This window comes from Miniopterus natalensis, chromosome 6 (genome assembly GCF_054644295.1).
Source record: "Miniopterus natalensis isolate mMinNat1 chromosome 6, mMinNat1.hap1, whole genome shotgun sequence".
NCBI classification, from domain to species: Eukaryota; Metazoa; Chordata; class Mammalia; order Chiroptera; family Miniopteridae; genus Miniopterus; species Miniopterus natalensis.
In genome coordinates this window covers 73,856,522-73,880,733 of record NC_142086.1, presented here as the reverse complement: position 1 = coordinate 73,880,733, position 24,212 = coordinate 73,856,522, and the positions used below count along the sequence as shown (strand labels likewise).

At 39.5% G+C, this 24,212-nt stretch overlaps 1 protein-coding gene across 1 annotated transcript; it reads left to right on the top strand.

Moving 5' to 3' along the window:
• The first annotated feature begins 1,788 nt into the window (after positions 1 to 1,788).
• On the top strand, positions 1,789 to 20,019 carry LOC107544683 (vomeronasal type-2 receptor 1-like). Its single transcript, XM_016222587.2, has 6 exons — positions 1,789 to 2,027; positions 6,095 to 6,386; positions 8,894 to 9,766; positions 11,313 to 11,540; positions 16,961 to 17,084; positions 19,037 to 20,019. Exons 1-6 carry the CDS (start codon positions 1,789 to 1,791, stop codon positions 20,017 to 20,019), a joined length of 2,739 nt encoding a protein of 912 aa, XP_016078073.2.
• Positions 20,020 to 24,212: the final 4,193 nt, after the last annotated feature.

Genomic DNA, 24,212 nt, shown 5'->3' with positions numbered 1-24,212 from the left:
CGCTATCGTCCTGAGAATTGCAGACACCGGGTACCAGGTGCTGCCACACAATCAGAAACCTCGCCCACACTGAATCCGTTCCTGACCTAGAGGAAGGATGGTGTTTGTAAAAGAATTTGTAAAATGCTATAGAAATGCTAGTTTTTGTTATTATTGATGTAACTTAATCTAATTTAACAATTTTTATGGTCCCTAGCCCAGGTTTTGCCCAGGGCATTAAACAAATCAGCTTTGATGGTAAACATCTTTGTGCAAGGGTAACCCTTGACAACAAGAGGGGTAGTTGCTTAGAAACAGCTGCCTCCTGGCAAGAGAGGGGAGCAAAAGGGAGTGAGGAATAGTTCCAAATCGTTCCAAGAAGGGCCGTGGGCTAAACCATAACAGCTCAAGAGAGGGGTTTTCAGGCTGTTGGTGGGTGGCCTGTCACTCAGAGTGCCGTTTTGTTTGGATGAAGCCAGACTGAAGCACATCTGGGAAGAGATTCTCCTGGGAATCTGTCTCTTTTTTTGTTGTTATTGTTAATCCTCACTCAAGGATTTTTTTTCCATTGATTTTTAGAGAGAGTGGGAGAGAGGGATAGATGATGATGATAGGTAGGTAGGTAGGTAGGTAGGTAGGTAGGAAGATGATAGATAGATAGATAGATAGATAGATAGATAGATAGATAGATAGATAGACAGATAGATAGATAGATAGATTGATGATAGATAGATGATAGATAGATAGTAGGTAGATGGAGAGAGAGACATCAATGTGAGAGCCTTCAGTGTGAGGCCTAAAACTCCAAACACTGAGCCACATTGGCCAGGGTGGAATCTGTCTCTTTTTCGAAACCTTTTCAGCATCATTGTGAAAGTCTGACAGTGGAAACTGTGAACCATCCACATGTCAGAAAACTAAGATTAGTCAGACATTCCACAGACTGAGATGTCAGTCAGGGGCTGGGGGTGGTCACCTGCTAGCCCACCTGTGAAGACCTAGTAGGCTATGGGGAGACTGAGGCACAGGCCTGCAATTTTGCCAGGGAAGTACTAATGGGAACCTCTCTTTCGGTTTCCCTAGGGTCAGGTGGAGATGACACTTAACCAAAAACGTGCCCTGGCAATCCTTCCGTGGGGATGAGGTGAAGGAAGTGACTTTTGTATGGAAGGATTGGAGGGACCCAGGTGAATGATAATGCTGATGGTGTCAGAGTATCGTCCTGGTCACTGAGGAGGAACTTGAGGCACAGAAATCAAGTGACTTTCCTACCATCACACTAATACAAGTAGCAGAACACAGATTCAAAATGATTTCTTGTAGTCCAAATCCCCCATGGTTTCCCTCTTGTCTTTTTCTATACCTCTAAAGAAAGAGCTTGGCATGATGTCACCTTTTTTATACTCTGTGATAAAGCAGAATGCTCTTCCTCACCTTTGGGGCAAGAACAGCTCCGACAAGGGTGGCTGAAGTGAGGATGAATGAAGCTGATGTACAATTAAACAAGAAAGGGACAATTTCTGCAACATGAAATGACTATTTAAAACCCCAAACCAACTATACTTCATTATACATTATTGCTAAACACAAAATAAATCTTTATGAGGCTCTTTTACTCAGCCCCTAATCCAGATCCATAAATTGCAGGTGCATGTGAGCTCTGTGATTGACTGAGGCCTGACAATTATGTGGCAAGTAGTGGCAAGCTGAGTCCACCGGGATGTGGCACACACTCACTGTGACACTCTGTTAAGGTGCCTCGTTAAAACTTTTGATGCTGGTCATTTCTCCTAAACTAACCTTATTAAAATGACCAGCAGGGAGAAATATGTGGTTCTGGGATTTCTTGCCTTTTTATGGGCTGAACTGGGCATTGAAGGCAAAGGAGAGAAAGAAGAGTCCTGTCGTTTGCTGGGCAAGTTCAACTTGGATGGGTACATAGATGCCAAAAATCATTCACTTGTTGTTGGAGGACTTTTTCCTGTTCACTACAGGACCATTCCAGCAAATGAGTCTATTTTGGAGCCAATATCAGCAAAATGTGAAGGGTAAGCCATTTTTTTGTCTTCTTTTTACGTCAATCGTGGTGAGGGTGAAGGAGTGTTGGATGTGGGGGTCAGAGTCTAGAACTGGAACCATGATGTCAGCCCTGACTCTGACACTATTCACTTAACTCAGGATAGATACTTCCTGTTTTTAGGCCTCAGTTTCTCCAAAGTGGAGATTCTAGGATTGCTTAGAAACACGAAAAGCTTGGTCTTAAGAGGGTCCTTTCCCACTTTGATGCCTCAGAAAGAGGACAGGTTTTGTCTCATACAGAACATTGTTTTCAAAGGGTGGTCTTTGGACCAGCAGCCTCAACATCACCTACAAGCCTGTTAGAAATGTGGGGTCTCAGGTTGCATCCCTCATGTGCTGAGTCAGATTCTGTACTTTGACAAGACCTCCAGGTGATTTGTGTACATTCAGGTTTGAGAAGCACTGATGCAGAATGATGCAGGGGTGCAGCTTTATCATGAATTATTATTAGGCTCAACTCCTCTCAGGTGGAAATACAGTGTGGGGATGCTGTATTTCTGAGCTAATGTTCACAGCAAGATTCCTTCAGCTGGAAGGCTTCTGCCCTACTCCCTTCTCTCCAAAACTGTCATGGCAATGGGATCCATGACTGATAATCTGAATTAGCTCATGACCCATTGTAAGAAAGGTAAACATGGGTTAGATTTCTGGGTGTGACATGTGTGTACGTGGTCTCCCTCTCTTGACATGAAAAATACCAGAAATTCAAAGAAAGGAAAATAGCTGTCCACTGTTACTACCTTAACAAAACAGCTCTTTTCATTTTTCTATGTTCTTTTTTAGTCCTTTATACAAATACAGCCATAATTTTTGCATAGTAGTGACCATAGATAGCATGGAGACAATTTTATATTGGGCATTTTATATTATATAGCAAGCATTTCCATGATGCTACATGGTAATTATACTTGTAAATGCATGCTGTAAACATTTTAGCAACTTCTTACAAATCAAATGTTTACTGATCACAACTGTTTTCCTTTGATCATATTTCACACTACATATTTAAAATATCATGAGAGTGATGGATAAGCTATAATGATATTTGCAAAAGGAAAGGATTGCAGTTAGTCCCTAGTTGCCTCTCTCCTGGACCTTCTAACCCTTTTATATTTTACAGTGAAGAAAAGGAAGGAGGGACAAGAAGGGCTTTTGGTCACAGCTTATTATTGTGGAGTCAGTTCATAATCACAGAAGTTTTCACTTAATCTTTAATAACATACAATAAACACTAGAGTTTGTCGTACTACACCGATATTTTGTAAATGGAATCACTTAATTTGTTCTACATCCTTCACCAGAACTTCTGAAGGTTATCTTCCTAGCAAGGTTAAATGAAAAAGCCAATATACCGATTTTTAATAAAAGTCCACTCCTTTCATTAAGAAATAATTTGGCATATCTATTGTGGTTGAAATAATGGTGAGAAGTCCATCCCATTTGACAAATAATTCACTCTTTGATTTCCCTACCTAGCCCACCTGTTCTTATTTAATTGCTCATTTTTAGGCTGTACAAGGCTAAAACTGTCCCTGAAACTTTAGTCCATCCTACATATACCTATATGTTTTGGATATTAACAACATTCAATATTTAAAATTTTTTGATATATTTTAAAAATTAGAACTATATAATTCATTTCCACCCACAACTGCCAACAGTTTCCTCCTATCATTACCCAACCCCAATGTTCTCCAAGCCTCTTAATGTTCCTCCATGTGATGCAATTTACCTCCCAGTGGGAGAGACCCCGCAGGAGGCCTGGCCTAGGTGGTATTCAAGGCTTACTTTGATAGAATTTCATTTTGGTATCATTAACCTGTACCTAGAATTGATCTAGAAATTCAGGTTGGGGTTTGGATGAATTTCATTTGAAATCCATCATTTTAATAAGATACTAGTTGTGTTTGGCCATCAGCTAAATTATACTGAATAGGAAGCTATTCTATTGTTTTAAAAATTGTTCACAGCAGAAAAAGACAATGAAATGGAAGGAAGAAGTATTTTAATTCTTGTTTTGGGTGATCTGAACAAAGTTAGGGTTTAGAGAAATTTTCTGGGAACAAAAAGGTATACATTGTACAACACTACTGTCAATATTGTAATAGAAATCAATGAACGGAAGAAAAACATCCCAGATCCTACCCTTCCAGTGATTACCCTGTGCTCATTTAACACTTTCCCTTGTGGATACTTAGCCAGATGTTCATATAATTTATATGTAGTTTTAATTATAGTACTGAAGCAACTTTGCATATGGCTTGTTTCACATAATATTAGAAGCATTCTGCTGTGTAATTTCACTAATTATAGTTTTTTAATGATAAAAAATGTTTCCATCAAGTCAATGTAGCATAATTTATTATCACTGAGCATGTAAGTCCTTTCCAGTTTCTAAATAATATATTCTAAATAGTTTTGTGTTGAACAGTTTGAGGCATACATAGCTTTCTCCTTTGAGAACAACAATTTGTTCAGATAAATTCTCAGGGGTAGAATTACTGATTCAAAGCAGGTGAACATCTTTCTAGCTCTTACAACGTAATGCTATATTGCCTTAAAAAAGATATTGTTATAATTACTTCAGAAATGTGTATTTGAATTTACATTGCCACCTGTGTAAATTTGGAAACCAACTATCTTAGGATGATGAAGCCCTTCATGTTCTGGCACCTTCTGGTTCTCCAGTCCCCTCTTCCCTGTGCCATAGTCTCTGTCACTTTACCCTCCAGACATACCGACCTTTCCATTCCCTGGTGTTTCATGTTCTCTTTGTGTGATACCTTCACACACGCTCTTCTCTTTGCCTGCAGCATTCATCTCCTGTTTTTATGTCATCTTTCAAGTTTCAGCCTGGCTGTTAAACCCTCCAGGGTGAGGTACCCTCTTTTGTATCTCACGGTCCTATATCTACCCCATCACTGTTTTGTTTTTGTTTCCTTAATGATTTTGCGCATCACTTGGCTATTTTTCTGGTTCTTCACTTCAACGTTGCAGTGCCTGGCTTACTCATTGTGGTATTTATAGTGTCTAACACCAGTGGCACTGAATAATTACACATTAAATGAAAAACAAAGCTAAATGAAAGTAATTAATTAAAAAGACGAGGAGGAGAAATATAATCTGCCGTTTGCTATCACACATTTAATTAAAAATATTTATTGAGTAAGAGACATAGAATTAGATACTATAGCTACAGAAGATATTAAGAGAAAAAATCTTGAGGTCCTTGCTTTCAAATTGGTTAAAATTTGGTTAAAACTGTGAAGAAAGAGAATTAGGAATAGAATAGTTAATTTTTTATAGAGAAGAAATTGAAAAAAAAAATGTGGTGAGAGCCTGCAAGAGAAACATTTTCCTCTTAAAGGCTAGGGAATGGAAAGAAGGGGGCATTTATTCATGATTATATATGAAAATGGTAGAAAGGGGACATTTTCAATTAAAAAGTCTCTCAACATTAACAATCAGATCATGGCAGGAAAAATTATTAAATTGGAGCCATAGTGTATATAGTCTATATAAATTTTACATACTGCTTTGATGTACAGCTAGCATAAGTATTTTAATGTACTCACGTCACTTTTATTATTATAATTAATATCCAAAAGAAAATTAGAGAAACCTATAGGGAGCTAAGACAGGTGGGAAAGGAGAGTCATATGGCACCAGGAGCTTCCAATGAATGGGGAAACATTGTGAGGAGTTATTGGGTATGTGTGGTGGAGAGAATTGAGAATATAAGAATGTTTTTGTGAAAAGAGGTAATTGGCAGCTTGGGGGAGATTATATCATATGAAAGATATATAAAGCAAGGCGACATCCCAAAAGGCGCTTCACAGCCCAAGCCAAATGATTATGAATGTGATTCATGCATGAAGGCTCAAAGTCTGCAAGGTCACTGATGAAACGTTAACATGCTCAGGCAGGCGCGGTGCCTGGTGCTATCGCAGCAAATTGCCCTGCACACCAGCCCCCCTGAAAGCTGCTTCCCCCAAGGGCCTCCGCCCCTGACTTACAAGGCCTGCTTCCTTTTCAGGTTTAACTTCCGGGGATTCCGCTGGATGAAAACCATGATTCATACGATCAAGGAGATCAACGAGAGGGAGGATATTCTGCCCAACCTCACGTTGGGCTACCAGATCTATGATAGTTGTTTCAGCACCTCCAAGTCTATGGAAGCAGCTTTGGTGTTCCTTACAGGGCAGGACGAAAACAAGCCCAACTTCAGGAACAGTACCGGGGCCTATCTGGCAGGAGTTGTTGGGGCAGGTGGATCGTCCTTATCGATTGCTACTTCAAGAGTTCTCGGGCTGTATTATATACCTCAGGTATCTCAGATTATTGTGCTAGGTACTAATTTATAAAGAAGTACAAGCTATGTTTGTGGACATTGTAGCAAACAGTAAGGAGCTGAGGCGAGGCTGGGGTAAGGGGCAGAGACAGATGGGGGTGGTGGCGATGCTCCTGCCCCTAAGTACTCTGCTGGGCCCTGCCTCTGCAAGTGTGCCTGATGCCTATGTGGAGGTGATTTCAGACTCTTCTGCAGCCCTTTGGATCCCTCTTTAATTTCTGACTTGAGGCTGTTACCCAGTGATTTGTATATTAACATCTCACTAAACACTACACACTGTAGCACAGGTAAAACACAGAGGAAGTGATGGAGAAATACGGGTCGGTTGGTTGATAGATGGTATAAGGAACACATGTTTCTTGCCTATACTAATGTTCATTATTCATGACCGTTTTTGTTCTATACATTAACATACTGAAATGATCCTGAAAATTTCACAAGATAGCTAGAGTGCTGGGATGCTAACTTTATGGATTATTTTAAATTCAGAGACGGTAACACATTTCAACTTAAGAACAGATAATATTAAGAAGAGTGGGATATTAAGAAAATATAAAGTTCTATAATTATTTCTAAGGATGGGTCATTAAAGTATCAGTAGTCAAGATTTATTTATTTGTTTGTTTGTTTGTTTGTTTATTTATAAATATACCTTTATTGATTTCAGAGAGAGGGCGAGAGAGAGATAGAAACATCAATAATGAGAGAGTCATTGATCAGCTGCCTCCTGCACACCCCCAACCTGGGTTGGAGCTGGCAACCCCGGCATGTGCCCTGACTTGGAATTGAACCGCAATCTCCTGGATTCTAGATTGATGCTCAACTGCTGAGCCACGTCCGGTTCGGCAGTAGTCAAGATTTATTAATGTGAATGATAATAATTAAGCTTATTTGTGTTACAGAGTAATGGGAGAATTTGAAATAATTATAAAATGGCTCATTTACATAGAACTTCTTAAAAAGCTGCAAATACAAATTAGAAGGAGCGGAAAAATACTGAGAAGCAGAACCAAGAGGAGGGGCCCTGTGACACAGCTGACACCTTAGGGGTGGAATTCATGCAGCTCAGACAGATTGCTGCTGCTGTGAGCTCTCCCTTCCACCTAATTCTTCCTGTGGCCCAGGCACTGGCTAGAAACCTCTAGATAGATTTTCCTATTTCAATCCTTGTAGTAAATCTGCAAAAAAGGTAAAAGAAATCTTTTATTCACCACTTTTACTTGTGTTGTTTCACTTAATGTACTGAGTATATTAAATCATTAAAATATATAACATGTATTTTATATAGCAAGTATACTATCCTTTATAATACACTGAGTATATATTAAGTATACTTAATATACTTAAGATATAGATATTATTACCCTGATTTTACTTGTAGGGAAACTGAGAGTCAGAAGGTTAAATGACTTGTTCACAATCTTATACTAATTAGGTAGCCAGAATTTAAAATCAGGTGCCTCTGCATTCTAAATGAGATTTCTTCCTACATATGGCTTCCCTGACACTGCTGCTTATGAGTTTCCAAAGAAGAACATAAACTTTAGCTAGTGGAATAAGAATAGGACAAAGGGTAGAGAAAAGAAAAAGTAGGACTATTCTGTCACTTATGAAAGAATAGACAGTCATGGAGCTCTGGAGCTATAATACAAGAGGTCCTGTTGGAGGTGGTGTATTACTAACATGGGCTGGGAATGGGATGGCTTCGGGGGGAATGTGACCGAAGTTCTTCATCGTAGATTCAGTGAGGGTGAGAGTAAAACACAGCAGAAATGCCTGTAAGACTGACAGGAATTCATGGTGCTGAATTCTTAAGTGTTCACTGATGAAAAATACACACAGGGATCACTGGAAAAAATGAGAAAAAAGTACCTCTTTACTTATCTAGACTAGTATCAATAAAATGAGGGCTTCTAGTAACTTTGTTGAAGAACATGACTTAGGCCTGAGCTTGAAGTGGTGCCTCCTATCTCTTTCTCAGTTTGAGTCGTGCAGCGTAAACACCCAAAAGCCCTGGCAGAGAGAAACAAGGAAAGAGGGGAGGAGAGAGAGAAAAGTGGTGGTGATGAGAGAGAGAGAAGGCGAGGGAGAGATAAGTTAGATCTGAGAAAGCCTGCATCGCTTGGCTCACATACCTAGTCTCAGGAGTACATAGATGAAAGGGCAGAAAAACTTCTTTTCAGTAAATGCTCTGACTCACCTGTGAAAAGTGGTGCATTTAATTAACTATCTTAACAGTTATTTCCTCCAACTCCCTCCGGGTGGAATGGGAAAAGGGTGGGTGAGGAAGCCCTAAGTGTTCCCTCAACAGTCCCCACCCACTGAATAGGGAGAGGAATAGAAGTACTTTTGTCTATAGAAAGATTCAAGAATAAAGGGAGAACTGTTAACTTCTCTCCCTCTCCAATAAAACTATTGGGAGACCGTGTCACTTGAGATTGCGCAATTGCTTTCTAATAACTGCGTCATTATTTTCAATTGTAGGTGGGCTATGCCTCTACCTGCTCAATACTTAGTGACAAATACCAGTTTCCATCTTATCTTCGCACAGTAGCCAGTGATAAGGCCCAGTCGGAGGCCATGGTAAAACTTATCCAACACTTCGGTTGGGTCTGGGTTGGCACTATTGCAACTGATGATGATTATGGAAAATATGGAGTAAAAATGTTTAAGGAAAAAATGGAGAGGGCCAACCTCTGTCTTGCATTCTCTGAAACCATTCCCAAAGTCTATTCCAATGAGAAAATGCAGAAAGCTATTGATGCTATAAAGAAATCCACTGCCAGAGTCATTGTACTTTATGCATCTGATATTGAACTCATGCCTTTTGCGCTGGAGATGGTTTACCATAACATAACTGACAGAACGTGGATAGCGAGCGAAGCCTGGATAACTTCAGCCCTCATTGCAAAGCCTGAATATTTTCCATATTTTGGTGGAAGCATTGGATTTGCAATACCAAGAGCTGATATACCAGGATTAAAAGAATTTCTTTATGATATTCATCCTAACAAGGATCCAAATGATGTTCTGACCATTGAATTCTGGCAAACTGCTTTTAACTGTACTTGGCCCAATAGTAGTGTTCCATACAACATTGACCATAGAGTGAATATGACTGGTAAAGAGGACAGGTTATATGCCATGTCTGATAAACTCTGTACTGGAGAGGAGAAGTTGGAAGATCTTAAAAATACCTATCTGGATGTGTCTCAGCTAAGAATTACAAACAATGTCAGGCAAGCCGTGTATTCTATGGCTTATGCCTTGGATGGTCTAAGTAGATGTGAAGACGGATATGGGCCATATGCTGCAGGAAACTACTGTGCACGAATACCTAACTTTGAGCCTTGGGAGGTAAGTTGTTTGTTTTACTTCATGGTATAGTTTGACATTAAAAGCATGCATGCTAATAAAGCCTTTGATTTGCTTTAGTATTTAATAGGCATGATTTTATTACATGCTCACCTAATGGAATGGTTTTCTCGTGTGACCTAAATGAGAATTTTGAAGTTCCTATTTGTTAACAGAGTTATTATTAGGTTTGTTGTGAATTCTGGACAGACAACTCCCCAAAATAGAGGTTAGTATTCTAGGAATGAAAAAGTGGCTTATGGATCCAGGTTCTTTCTACCTTTTCATTTCACTGTCCTCAGTATGTGGGTTCACCTCATAATCTCAGATGGCTTCAATCATCATGTCTCTAATCAGCAGGAAGGAGAAAGGGCAAAGATTTGTACATCTCTCCATTTAAGGATCTTTCTTGGAAATTACATACAATTCCCCTTGCATCCCATTAGCCAGAATTTAGTGTTATGGTCATGTCTAGCTACAAGGGAAACTGGAATATGTAGTCTTTATACAGTGTAGGAGGGGTCGTGAAAAGGCATGAAGCCAGGAGGTGAAGATTATTGGGTGCCAACTTGGAGATATGGCTTTCATATCTCCTGCCTCAGGTCTGATGCCCCAGCAATTCATGTTGGGATACAGTAGCCCAATCTCACAAAGATCAGAGCGCTCCTCTGTTTACATCCTTCAGTGCCTCCCCTCTTACCTGGAAAGCGTACAGCATGAGCAACCCTGGTCTGGCACTATCAGCCCTCAGAACCTCCTCCAATTTTCCCAAAACAATTAATTAGTCATTCCCTCAGCTATGTTGTTTCAACACTCTTTCCACAACAGCAACATAGAGCACATTGAATTTTACTATTAGTGCTTATATCTGTCTGGCCTCTCCACTGGACCGTGAGCTTTGCAAGGGTAGGGAAGAGATCTTGTTGACCTTCCTATCTCTAGCCCCTGATGTTTAGGGAAAGGACTGGTGGTAGTAGGGTAAAATGGTACCTATAAGTAGAAGAAATCTAGGAGGCAAGTCAAATATCCTTCTTCCCTAGGTATGGAGGTATTAGGAAATATTAGGCACCACTTTTCATTGGCATAGATCTGTGCTGCCCAACAGAAATATATGGGCCACATAGGTAATTTAAAAAGTTGTAGTAATAAAATTAAAAAATAAAAAGAAACAGATGAAATTAAATTTAATTATATTTAAACCCAAATAATAGTTTAACATGTGGTCACAATATTATAATGTAAATTATTAACATGAAATTATTAATGAGAATTTAATTTTCTTTGAACTAAGCCTTTGCAATCCAGTGTATATTTTACACTCACAGCCCATCTCAATTTGGCCAGTCACATTCAAGTTTTAATTGTCACATGTGGCTAGAAGTTATATTAGATAGCTAAGATATAGAGAAAAAGGAGAAATATCCAATCCTATGACTTAGATTAGTTTTAATATTATTATAATAGTCTAAAATAATATTAGATTATTATTTTCTTTATAGAACCTGTTTTCTAGGCAATCAAATTTTTACTTTTCTCTGTTGTTTTCTAGTTAATGTACTATTTGAAGACACTTAATTTTACTACCCATAATGGAATGAAAATAGAAATTAATGAAGATGGAGATGTGACTGGATACTATGATATTCTAAATTGGCAATTAGATGACAATGGAGAGATTGCCTTTGTGAAGGTTGGAGAATATATATTTACAGACTCTAAGCTTGAATTCGTGCTGCAAAAGAATGCGACCATATTTTGGAACACCGAATCTTCAGAGGTTAGCTACTCTAACACCTTACTCTGTTTCTGTGCAGATAATTGTATTTCCATATTGTTTCAGGCACTTTGAAATATCTGACACCTCGAGTTGGCGATTCCAAGTCAATTTTCCCAAGTACAGTACATCTCTTTTCTATATATAGATTCAGATCTTTTCTTTTTGGAACATTTTCTTGGATTATAGTTTTAAATATTAATTCTAACATGTTTTCTTCAAGTACTTCAAAGTGTTTGACTTCCTTTGTCTTTCACTTTATTCAACTTTCTCATCATTTTTGCCTTTTTATCACATTCTTATTCTCTTGGTTGTTTTGCTGACTTTAGTCAATGCCCTTTATTAAATTTTCATTCAAATATATCATTTTTTTAAATGCAAATAATTTAGTCTTTTTCTTTAGTTTTTTTTCTGAGTAAAATAAACTTCAAAAAAAATTTCTTGCAGTTTTAATTATGTTTTTAATTTTTAAATTTCTGATTTATTTTGAATCAGATACTTTTTCACATCTCCAAGTGCCTTCCTGAGAATATTTAATTGTAGTGCTAGTATGTTTATTTAAAGTGCTGTGCCACAGTATTCTGCGTGTGTGTGTGTGTGTGTGTGTGTGTGTGTGTTTTAGAGGGGAATTTTAATCTTCTGGAATGTTTTGATTTTTATTTTCTGTTTTCTTTCTACAGTAAACATCTATCGAGGCACAATTCTATTTTTGGTTATTTTTATGGTCAAGGATGGGAGTTTTGAGTGTCTTACAAGTCCCTATTTGGGTGTCTTACAAGTCCCTAAGGCTGCCTTCTTCTGTTAGTAGAGTGAAAAGCAGTTTATTTCTGCAGGATTCTTAAAGGTCTCCTCTTTCTTCTTTCCCTTTGTACTACATCTTAAAAAGGCACTTCTCCTTCTCTCTGTATCTTCTGGTCCCACTGAAGCGGTGCCTTTCTGAAACTGTCTTCTCGAGTCCCACTTCCAAGACCTTTCCCAGTAGCCAGCGTTGCCTCTACAGGGTTTTGGACCTGTTTTCATGCAGGGCGGGCAGTTTTTTTCTAGGAATGATGTGGCCTGCTCTCCATAGCCTTAGGTTCTCTGCTCACTCTCCCTTTCCTGCGCAGTTTTCCCACACCCTCACTTCCCACACGCCCTTATGAGGAGGGGACCCTAGAGATGGCCTTGCGGGAATGTAATGGGTATTTCTCTACTTACAGATACTGCGAAGTTCACCCTATCCCCAAGTTCTTTATGATGCTGAAGTTTGTAGGTCATAGGTAGTTTTTTCTTACTTTAAAAACACATATGGTCTTTTTCAGAGAATGTGTGTAGAGATACACAGTTTAGCAGCTACCATTTCCCTGGGGCAACCAGAAGTCCTTCCTACTCTCCCTGACGGTAGTTTTGGAGAGGCTTCATTTCTTCTTCCCTTTTTTCTTCTGATTTATTTATTCCCAGGGTCAAAGACTGGGAAGGAGAGTTTACAAAGTCATAATATAATTTGAGGCAGGGAACATTAGCTACCAGCATGGTGTATGTATGGGTGCACATACATGTCAATAAACTTTAACATATCATTCACGAATCTTTTATTGAGAGATTATAGGGAACAAGATGAGTTTCATAAGCTTCAAAAGTCTTTCCAAAATGTTGTTTTCATAATTGTTCTGAGATGTAGTAGAAGTAAGGTCTGACGATTAAATTTACTGGTTTTGGATGTAAAGTTACTTATACTAGATAAAAAGCTGTTATTTCATGGATTCATTATTAATTAATAATGAGTTATTTTTTATTTTATTTTTTATTTTAAATCATTATTACAATTGTTTAAGAACATTTTATTTTAAAAATTATTTAATATTTTATTATTTTTTAAACATATCTTTATTAATTTCAGAGAGAGGAAAGGAGGGAGGGAGAGAGAGATAGAAACATCAATGATGAGAGAGTCATTGATTGGCTGCCTAGCCCGCAACCTGGGCATGTGCCCTGACCGGGAATCGAACCCTGATCTCCTGGATCCTAGGTTGATGCTCAACCGCTGAGCCATACCCGGCAGGGTGTTATTTAATATTTTAAATTAAAATTTTTTTTCAATTACATTTGACATACAATATTATATTAGTTTCAGTTACATAGCATAATGATTAGACATTCATAAGCTATTATTACAATTTTATTTCTTCTCTATAGCAACAGGAGAGCTTTCTTTTTAAAAAAATTACTTTTCAATTACAGTTGACATTCAATATTATTTTGTATTAGTTTCAGTTGTACAGCATAGTGGTTAGACAATCATATCCTTTATAAAGTGACCCCCCCACCAGGCATCCCACCTGGCCCCATACATAGTTATTACAATATTATTGACTATGTTCCCAGTGTTGTACTTTACATCCCTGTGACTATCCCCAGGACCTACGAGTTTGTACTTCTCAATCCCCTCACCTTCTTCACTCAAGCCTCCAACCCTGCTTCCCTCTGGCAACCATCAGTCTGTTCTCCGTATCTGTGAGTCTGTTCTTATTTTGTTTGTTCATTTATTTTGCAACAGAAGAGCTTCAATATATAGGACTGAGAAGTAAGTGGTTGGCGAGCTAGAGACGGGGGTCCCCTGGGTACACAATGGAAAGACGACACCCAGAGACATGTTGGGGAAAGTTAAGAAGAAACCCCGTCACTAACCAGAAGTTAAGAAGAAACCGGGCAGCTGAACTTTTTACCCTTAATGAAATATTAGTTGTAAGAGAGTAGGACTATCATGCTTTTGATATTCTAGTTTAGTGTTCACCACAGGTGACCTGTAGGTTACAGTAAAAGGATAGGGTGGTGGAGAAGCATTGGCAACTTAATCTCCCACATTACTCTCAGAATGAAGGAACCAGCAGGATTGAGAGAGAGCTGAAAGTGGGTATCAGTACACCCAGTGCTTTTAATTTGCTGCCTAAAGTCTTTTTTTTTCAGGGGTGTTTGTTCATCTTGTTTTTTATTTACCTATCTTCTCTCTTCTTGTGTGGCCCTTTTGACCTAAGGGCTGAGATCTCTAGTCTTTCAAATTATTCTGAAAGACTAATTACTTCTACTACATTTCAAATGATCTACAAATAACTGACAAGGAAATTAAAATTTCTGAGCTCCTATGCTGTGCCAGACACCTAGAAGACATTTTTTATTTCTTTTATTTTATTTTATTTTATTTTATTTTATTTTATTTTATTTTATTTTAATCTCTTTTAGCCTTTTTTCTCTCTGTTTTCTGTGGGTAGCTAAATATATGTAAACTCATAGATACTCACAAAAGCATACACCCACATACATATATACATACACACTAGGGGAAGGAGAAGAAGAGAGAGAGAGTCAGGGCACGTAGGGCTTTATTGGCTAGTAAAGGACTTCGGCTTTTACATTAAGTGAAAGGGGAGCCACAGAAGACTCTTGGCAGAGGAGAGTCATGATGCAATCTAGGATTTAAAGGATCATCTCTGCCAGGTTGTAAATAGACTGAAGGTAAGGGTGCTGTGGGGAGACAAGAGTAGAACCAGGGAAACCAGTTAGAAGAACAATGAAATAATCCAAAATAATGAAGGTAACTTGGTCTAGGACAAATGTGATGGAAATGGTACAAAGGAGTTAGATTGTGGATAACTTACAGGTAGAAGCCACTGGATTTGCTGACCGATTGGACTTGGAAGTCACCTGCATCAAACAATGAGTGGATGATATAAAGCAAGTTTAACTTACAATGGTAAACTGAGTCTTAAGGTTGGTGAGCACGTGGGCCTGCGTGAAGGAGGGGGTTACATATAGGCAACTTATAGAAGATAAAGTGGGAGATGTTAGATGAGAATGGTGGTATCAGTGACAGAAAAGAATTCAGAAGGAGGAACAGGGTTAATGGGGATAGTTTTGGACAATGAATTTGAGGTGATTGTGAAAACTCGCAGTAGGGATGTTAGAAGTTTAGAACACGGAAGTAGAGGTCAGGTGGAGAAGGCTGGTATTAGACAACAAGATTTGGAAATTCTTCCAAAGAGCTGCTGGTCAAAGACAAGAGAATAAGGTGCTTTATGTCAAGAGATAAAAGCAGAGGTTCAAGGACCAAACCAAAGAAAATGCCCACCCTGACCAGGAAGGCAAAGGAAGCAGCACCAACAAAATAATAAAAGGACCCAATGAAAGCCAAGGGAGCCTGCAAGTCAAGAAGGGACTGATCAATTTGCCAACTATTGAAGAGCGATGAAGGAGACTGTGGCTAGAGTAAAAGCTATCGGGCATGGCAAGGAACATTTTAGTGAGGTGAGTGGGTTGAAAACTAGATTGTGAGAGTGGAGAAAGGGATACTGAGAAATGAAACAAAAAGGCCTCAGCTCATTGTTCATGATGATTTTCAAAGAAAAGTATACTGAGACTTCTTTTTAGAAGGCTGGGTCAGGGAGAGGAAATCCAATTCATTCTGTGGAGACACACACACACATCTTATAAGAAGCTTATCTGTTGTATATAGTGGTAATATGTATTTCAGTCATGTTACATACCATAACCACACTCAGAGATTTCTAATGCGTATTTTCCATTGTTATCTAATTCAGATTTAATGTAGGAAAATTCTGATTTCAATTATATATAAATGCGATTACTCACTTTTCAAAATGAATCTTTGCTAATACAATATACAGATGATGTATTACAGAACAGTATACCTGAAACCTGTACAATTCTATTAACCAATGTCACCCCAATAAATTCAACAACAAAAAATAAATGAAATAAAGTACATTTTATCTCCCTTTTAAATAGGAAGCTCTTCCTTTACATTATAATATAAACTGATTCACAAACATTGAATTTGTGCTGGGTCCCAAGGTGCACATCCATGCAGAATGTAAAGGGAGCCTGTGCTTCCCATTGAGATGTCTACACTTTTTGTGAGAGAATGTTCCAGTGCTACACCTTGTCTGTTTTTCCTGTCTGCTGTGCCAGTTATTCCTGTGGAGCAGATCTTTCATTTTTCTTTTCCACTGACTATGACACATCCTTGGCTTTCAGACTATTCTGGGGTGACCTTGGGAGAAGAAATCTTTTTCAGGCTCTCAAGATAATTCTTGGGTCACAGCCTCCTCTCAAGCAGGAATAGATTTGTCAAAGTGTGCCCTCCCCAGAGTCTCATGGGCATGGAGTCTAGTCTGAGTTCCTAATGTTGGAGAGGTCTAGCTTTAGGAGTAGCTTTGCACATCTAGACTCAACCCCAAGGCTGACTTTTAGCAAGATTCCTCCCTCGGCTCTTCATGCTGTTATTCTCTTTGTCTGTTATCCTTGCCCAGCTGTCCTGGGTTACCCAAGATATCACAAAACTTCTACAGAAGCCCAGATGTGAACTCTCTTAGCTTCACAAGTGGTGGTGACAAAGGGCTGTCACATGCACTGTTTGTCTTTGCCAGCTCCCCTATTCAGTGTGCACAGATGTGTGCCGCCCCGGCACCCGGAAGGGGATTCGTTATGGGGAACCCATATGCTGTTTTGACTGCATCCCCTGTGCTGATGGACACGTGTCAGAGGAACCAGGTAAAGATAGTCATTTTTTTCACTGATATAAAAATACAATTAGATTAAACATGCTTGGGGAAAAGATTCTTGGGAGGCTTCTGTGAAAATAGGTGTGAACAACTTGTAAAAAAAACCATTTAGTGCAGTGTGAAAAAAAAATAACACTGGTTTCAGTTCTAAAGCTGTTGTAGTGGGAAAAAGACCTGCATCCATGAATTTAAGAGAGGGCCCATCCAGGCGTGGCTCAGCGGTTGAGCATCGACCTAGGATCCAGGTGATCAGGGTTCGATTCCCGGTCAGGGCACATGCCCGGGTTGTGGGCTGCAGCCGATCAATGGTTCTCTCATCATTGATGTTTCTATCTCTCTCTCTCCCTCTCCCTTCTTCGCTCTGAAATCAATAAAGATATATTTTTAAAAAAAAGAATTTAAGAGAGGAAAGGTTTTCTTAAAATGTGAACTATGAATAAATGGATTCATAAAAAGTATTTAAAATTATTTTTATTTCTGAAATATATTAAATATTAATTATGAAAAAATAGTAACTAATTGGAAAAATAAGTGAATTCCAAATAGTAACTAATTGGGGGAAAAAGTGAATTTCAGTTTATTTCTAATTTGGAACTATAAGATTGAGAATTCCATCCCTAAAGACAATTGGCTTAAAGCCATAATTACTCAAGGTTTGCAGGACAGATGAATTCTGTAACTACTGCCCTTTGAATTCTTCACGGCAACCTGCTGAGCTGCTGCTTGCTCGTCATGATTTTATTGGAGTTGGTATGCTTAGTCTTATGAAACATGGTGGAGCAGGCTTGTTTTTTATTTTAAAATATATCTTTATTGATTTCAGAGAGAGGAAGAAAGAGAGAGAAAGAGAGAGAGAAACATCAATGATGAGAGAGCCATTGATCAGCTGCCTCCTATATGCCCCCTACTGGGGATCGAGCCTGCAACCTGGGCGTGTGCCCTGACTGGGAATCAAACCACGATCTCCTGGATCCTAGGTTGATGCTCAATTGCTGAGCCAGGCTGGAGCAGGCTTATTTTTACCTCTACCTTCTGTTAAAGAGAATACAAATTGTACTTGTCTTCTGCCAAAAGCCCTCAATATAAATTTATTTAAGAGAGAAGTTTTAAAAATGTAAAAATTTTCCCAAATACAGAACAAGTACAATGTAACCTGAACAACTCCTTGGACCCCATGTGGCCCAGTCTCTGCACAGAGTTACATCAAGAGAAGTCCAGTCCTGCAGTCAGAGTGATTGAAAAGGGATCCTAATCTGTATTCTTTCAAAGAATATGAAAGAGGTCTATTTCATAATCTACCACAAATTCATCTCAAATAACTTTTTCTTATGTAGCCATATTCTCCCTTAGAGCCTCTGACCAGCTAAATGCCCCAAATGTTTCCTCAACTTCAGTCAACATGGTTGTTATTTGTGTTTCCCTTATTTTTTTTCTCAGTCCTCGACCTGTTCTCTCAAATCTGTTTGTGTAGGGTGAGGAGGGCAGAGCAGAGGGGATAATTCTCTTCAATAGGTAGGGGTGATGTTGAGTGGCAGACTGAAAACACTCATATCCCTGTTTAATCCTCATGATTGTTTTACTTCAGTAGCTTTAATTTCTCATATATGGGAAATAATTTGTGAATTGTTCTGGGGTTTATGAGAATACACACCTCCCTCCTCAATTAGATAATTGGAAGAGAAAGAAAGAGGCATCTCTCTGCCACAAAGCCCATTCATTCTTGGACTGAAACCAAGAATGAGACTGAATTTCTCAAACTGAAAATAATTCTCAATATGTAATGTTAGCTGCACACTCTAGGACCACTTTATCACTGCCTTTGGGAGATACTATATATTCTCTATAAAGGGAGCTTACTAGGCCTTTGGCTGATCTGGGCTATTCACTGAAGGGGGTCCCTTGGATTTCCTTGCAGTCAGTCCTCTGTTCTTTGTTCCTTAGGTCAGAGAGAGTGTACTCAATGTGATGAAGACTATTGGTCAAATGAACAAAAGAGCGAGTGTGTGCCGAAAGAAGTGGAATTCCTGGCTTATGATGAGGCCCTGGGATTCACGCTTGTCATTCTCTCCGTCTTTGGGACGCTTCTGGTCTTGGCAGTCGCCGTTGTGTATGTGAGGTACAGGCACACCCCGCTTGTGACCGCCAATGACCGGGAGCTGAGCTTTCTCCTCCAGGCGTCTCTGGGCATCACGCTGCTGTCCTCGATGCTTTTCATTGGCAGGCCGTGCAGCTGGTCCTGCATGGTCCGCCAGGTCACCCTGGCTCTGGGCTTTTCTCTTTGCCTGTCCTCCATCCTTGGAAAGACTATTTCACTGATTTTAGCCTACAGAATTTCCAAATCCAAAACCCGACTTATATCCATCCACCCCCTTTATCGGAAGATCATCGTGTTAATCTCTGTTCTAGTCGAGCTTAGCATATGCACAGCCTATTTGATATTGAAACCCCCAAGGGTGTACAAGAACATGGAATCTCAAAATGTAAAGATCATTCTGGAATGTGACGAAGGTTCTATAGAATTTTTATGCACTATATTTGGAATTGATGTCTTTCTGTCCTTGCTGTGCTTCCTTACTACATTTGTGGCTCGCCAGTTGCCTGATAATTACTATGAAGGAAAATGCATCACCTTTGGGATGCTGGTCTTTTTCATTGTCTGGATCTCTTTTGTCCCTGCTTATTTGAGCACCAGAGGCAAGTTCAAAGTGGCTGTGGAAATATTCGCAATCTTGGCATCCAGCTATGGTTTATTGGGCTGTATATTTGCTCCCAAGTGCTTCATTATTTTGCTGAGGCCAAAGAGGAACACCGAGGAGACTGTAGGTGGAAGAGTCACCACTGTAGACAAGAGCATCCAACTGACTTCTGCCTCTGTGAGCAGCGAGCTTAACACTACGACGGTATCCACTGTTCTGGAGGAGTAGAGCGTGAGTTCAGAGCTGCTGCAGTGTAGACACAGGAACAGCATGGTGACCCAGAGGGAGGGGGCAGAAGAGGGAATGGGGGTAAACGGCGGTGGAAGAGACCGGCCTTGGGGTGGTGAGCACACAGTGCAATATGCACATGATCTGTAATAGAATCACGCACCAGAAACCTATATGATCTTATTAATCAACGTAACCCCAATAAGTTAAACAAGAAAGTAAAAAAAAAAAAGCTGCAGTGGTGACACAGTTCTCCATTCCCTTTCAGATTGTCATAAAGAAGTTTTCAATGTTATGGAGTCAAATATGTCAAGATTTTTTCTTTTGTATTTTCTGAGTTTGTGGCTCACTGAAGAGGGCATTTTCACTCCAAGATAAGACCAATGTTTTCTTATCATTTATTTTTATACTTTGTAGTTTTACTTCTTATCATTTAGCTCTTTACTCCATCTGGAATTTCTTTGTTTGGTGTGTGAATGATGTAGCTTTATAGAAGTAAAAATGGTTCACCAGTTGTTCCAGTACCCATTTAATTGAATATCTTATACTGTCTTTATTGCTTTGAAATGCTGTATTTATCTTTTACTAAATGTTCATATATAGATGAGTGTCTTTCTGGATTCTGATTTTGGTCTCTTTGCCCTGTGTTTCTAAATTTCTGCTAGTACCACACAATTTTTTTATTTCTGGAGACGTTCATATGTTTGCTATCATGTAGAGGATTTCTACTGTGGCAGGTCCCAGGGAGAGGCACACTCAGTGCCCACTCCAGCTCTGCATGGCACAGATGCTCTTGCACTTGCAGTTCTTTTTGGAATTTGATATTTAGCAGGCAAAGTGGAATACAGCATTTTGGAGGCTGCTCTTTGCCATCTGTGCTGGCGAGCAGAGATGAGGGCACATTTAGTTTTCCTATAGCAATTGTAGCAGAGGTGCCGTGTTTGGCCCCCACCTTGGTGAAGATTGTGACAAATGTGGGCATTTAAGCTGCCAGTAATTTCCTAACTCAGTGAGGAACAGATGCTCTATTGGTGGCCTAATTCTATGTTGAGGCTTTGGGAGGTGTTCCTAGAAACTCAGCCCAGATTCTGTTTTGTTCACTTTCCAATAAATCTAGTACAGTACTTAATATCTAGAATGATTCTCCTTGTGCTAAGCAGATGGGTTTTGTGTTCTGAAAATGGGTCCTGACACAATACATCTGCCATCGTATTTATTCTTCATTGGTTGGGAGGTAGTGGTAGAAGGAAGACAACTATTGTATGCTCTTTTGTCTTTTCTATCTTCTGTACCAATGTATATATTACCTATTCTAATAATGATGTTGTTGATGATGATGGTGGTGGTGGTAATAATAAAATCCAAGTCCACAAAACATTTGTGCGTGATGCAAATTTTCTTGTAGATTTTGTAGGGAGGTGGATTAGACTAGTATTGGCATTCCTCTTGGTAAAACTTAAGAAAAAGCCCTCATAGAGGCTTCATTTCTCCTCCCAAAGTTCTTCTCAGCTGTGATTTCCCAAATTTCCCAATTTCCCCCCCACAGGCCTCTCTTACCTTCTGAGTCCCTCATGTTCTTCTCCTTTCCCCACATGTCATTCTAGTAAATTTATTGTAACATTAAAATACTTAAGAATAAACAAACTCACAGAGAGATGTTGCCTTGGAAAAAAAATGAAGGAAACCACACAGGTGCGCACTGTTTTGAGTAGTTGGTGTTTTGCAATAAAAGGTTTAGAATTCTAAGCAGTAGTTGGAAAGCGAGGTTCCCAAATTTTCACAGAAAGATCGAAGCCCACTCACCTTGTGTTGAGATTAAAGGAAGCCAAGTGACTAGCTTCCTGGGGATGTATCTATGTCATTTGTTAAAATACTGTCTTTAAGATCCAAACCTACCCTTGATGCTTTGCTTTGTGATGTTGGGGTTGGGATTGTAAACCCCCTTTCTGCTTTTCAAGCGGACTGTTAGACTCCATCAATAGGGGGCGCCAGAGGGAGCCTTACAGTTGGAGGAGGGAAGACTTTCTTCCTGCTTGGCTTCAGATTCTGATTGTCTTCCCAGCAATGCATCTTAGCAGCAGCTCATTCCCTTAGTAGCAGCTGAGTCCAGTTTGCAGCTTTTCTGCCACATGTAAAACCAGCTTCATTGTGTGTCCCCTTAGGGCCACCAGGACCTGCTGGGTGATGCCCCCAGGGTATTGTCCATCTGCCTCACTAGTGTATCTCTGGAATCTAGAACAATGTTTGGCTATAGAAGGTGCCTAATAAATATTTTATGAATGAATAAATTCAGACCGACCAGAAATATGGTGGATTTCAAATGTCAAAAGGAATTCTTTCCTCAGCTCCCCTCCAACCCCCCACTCCAACAAATCCAGACATTATCCCAGGGACTTTGCATTAATCTTACCAAAGTAGACATTAATTGTTTCATTTTTCAATGAGGAAATTGGGGCTCAAAGACTTTAGTTGATTCACTAACCAACATCACTAACCTTATACACAATAGGCTGGGGTTCAAACTCTGTTCCATCTGAGTCCTAGACCGGGGCTCTTTTCCTTCTGCCCTACAACCACTGTGATATTTTAAGGGCCAGTGGGGAGAGTCACTGACAAAGCATAAATATTCTGATGTTACACATGTATACACTAAGAGAGTGTAACTGAGGAGCAAACATTAGAAATAGTACTATTACAATTTTCATATATCTAATGAAAACATGGAAATTGGGGTTAAAGATGCCTTGTAAACTTGGTGAGAGTGCTCAGCAGCATACATTCTGGGGAGTCAGGGGACAGATTCTATTTCTGACTCTGAGGCTAATTAGCTTTATGACCTTGGGTGTGTCCCAGCACCTCCCTGCCTGTACTTCTCTCATCTGCAAGGTGAGGGAGCCAGTCTCTGGGACTTCTGACGCACATACCATTTAGCCTTGTAATTTGGCAATTTTATACATGATATAAAAATGCTATTTATCCCATGCAGACAATAGGAACCATCTAAGTGTAATTCAGATACTAAATGAAATCATAGACCCACAATTCTTCCATTAAAATGTTTGTATTGCCACACATGAAAATCTGTTCTTGCAATTTCTGATTTGTGCTCTAAAAGGAACTTGCAAAAACATTAAATAATATAACATTTCTTTTCTTTTTAAAGCTAGCTTGAGGCTACAATGATTTCTTAAGGTCTGTTTTGTTTAGAAACTTTCTTCTTCACATTGAAAATGAAATAGAAGATTCTGTCTTCTATTACTGGGATAATGGAAGAATTTATTGAGAGGTTTATCCAATTAGGTGAATGAAGTAAGACTTCCTATTTATTTGTCCTTAAATTATTTCTGAAGGGAAGCACTAGAATATTTTGATTAAATTCTCTCCTTTTTGTGCCTTTGTATTCAGTTATTATTTGGGGTATGCATCAGAAAGATTTTTAAGAAATGACTCAACCAATTAAATAGAACAGTTGCATCACAAATTAAATTCAGTGAAATCTCTGTCCATTAGTTGAGTGTTTGAGAGACCTTTGACATTCTCACAGACTTAGGGACCTGTGAAACCTGTGACCACTGTAATGTACAGGTAATAAATATGCTGCCTCCTTTCCCCCACGGGTGCCCCTTCTCTCCCACCTCCGAGGGAGACAGTAAAAGAAGGAAGGGCAGAATATCCATGGAAAGAGCCCTGGACTGGCATGGGACAGTCCCGAGTTCTAGTTCTGTATACTGGCTTTGCTGTTACTTTGGGCAAGTGGCCCTCTTTCTCTGGGTTTCACCTGTAAAAGGAAGACTGGAGCAAAATATCCCTGAGACTCTTTCTGCATTTACTAGTCTACGACTTTAGAGCTGAATTTTGGGCTGCATTCATGGTCCAGAGGAAACTGGTTGAAGAAATTGCCCCAATAGAGGGCTGTTATGAGTAAGGACTATTGGAAACTGAAAGACTGAGAGCCCCCCATGAGGGAGTCCTCCCAGGGGCTGTTTACATCCCCTGGCAGACAGGCCCACTGCACACAGTTACCTTCTATTAGTGTCGTGTTCCAGATAGACAAGGAGAACTGGGGGGATTCTAAGGAGGCCTAACGAGGCCTTTGCATTGGAGTCAGGAGAGGGTTTAATCTGGCGCAGGCTGTTTGACTAATAGGCTTTGTGGAGCTTGTCCTGGAGTAGCCGAGCAAGAACCAGTCCTCC

Coding starts and splice junctions, on each gene's coding strand:
- LOC107544683 (XM_016222587.2), top strand. CDS start 1,789: ATGACCAGCAGGGAGAAATATGTGGTTCTGGGATTTCTTGCCTTTTTA. Junction 2,028..6,094: donor ATATCAGCAAAATGTGAAGG/GTAAGCCATTTT, acceptor CTTCCTTTTCAG/GTTTAACTTCCGGGGATTCC. Junction 17,085..19,036: donor ACACGTGTCAGAGGAACCAG/GTAAAGATAGTC, acceptor TTTGTTCCTTAG/GTCAGAGAGAGTGTACTCAA.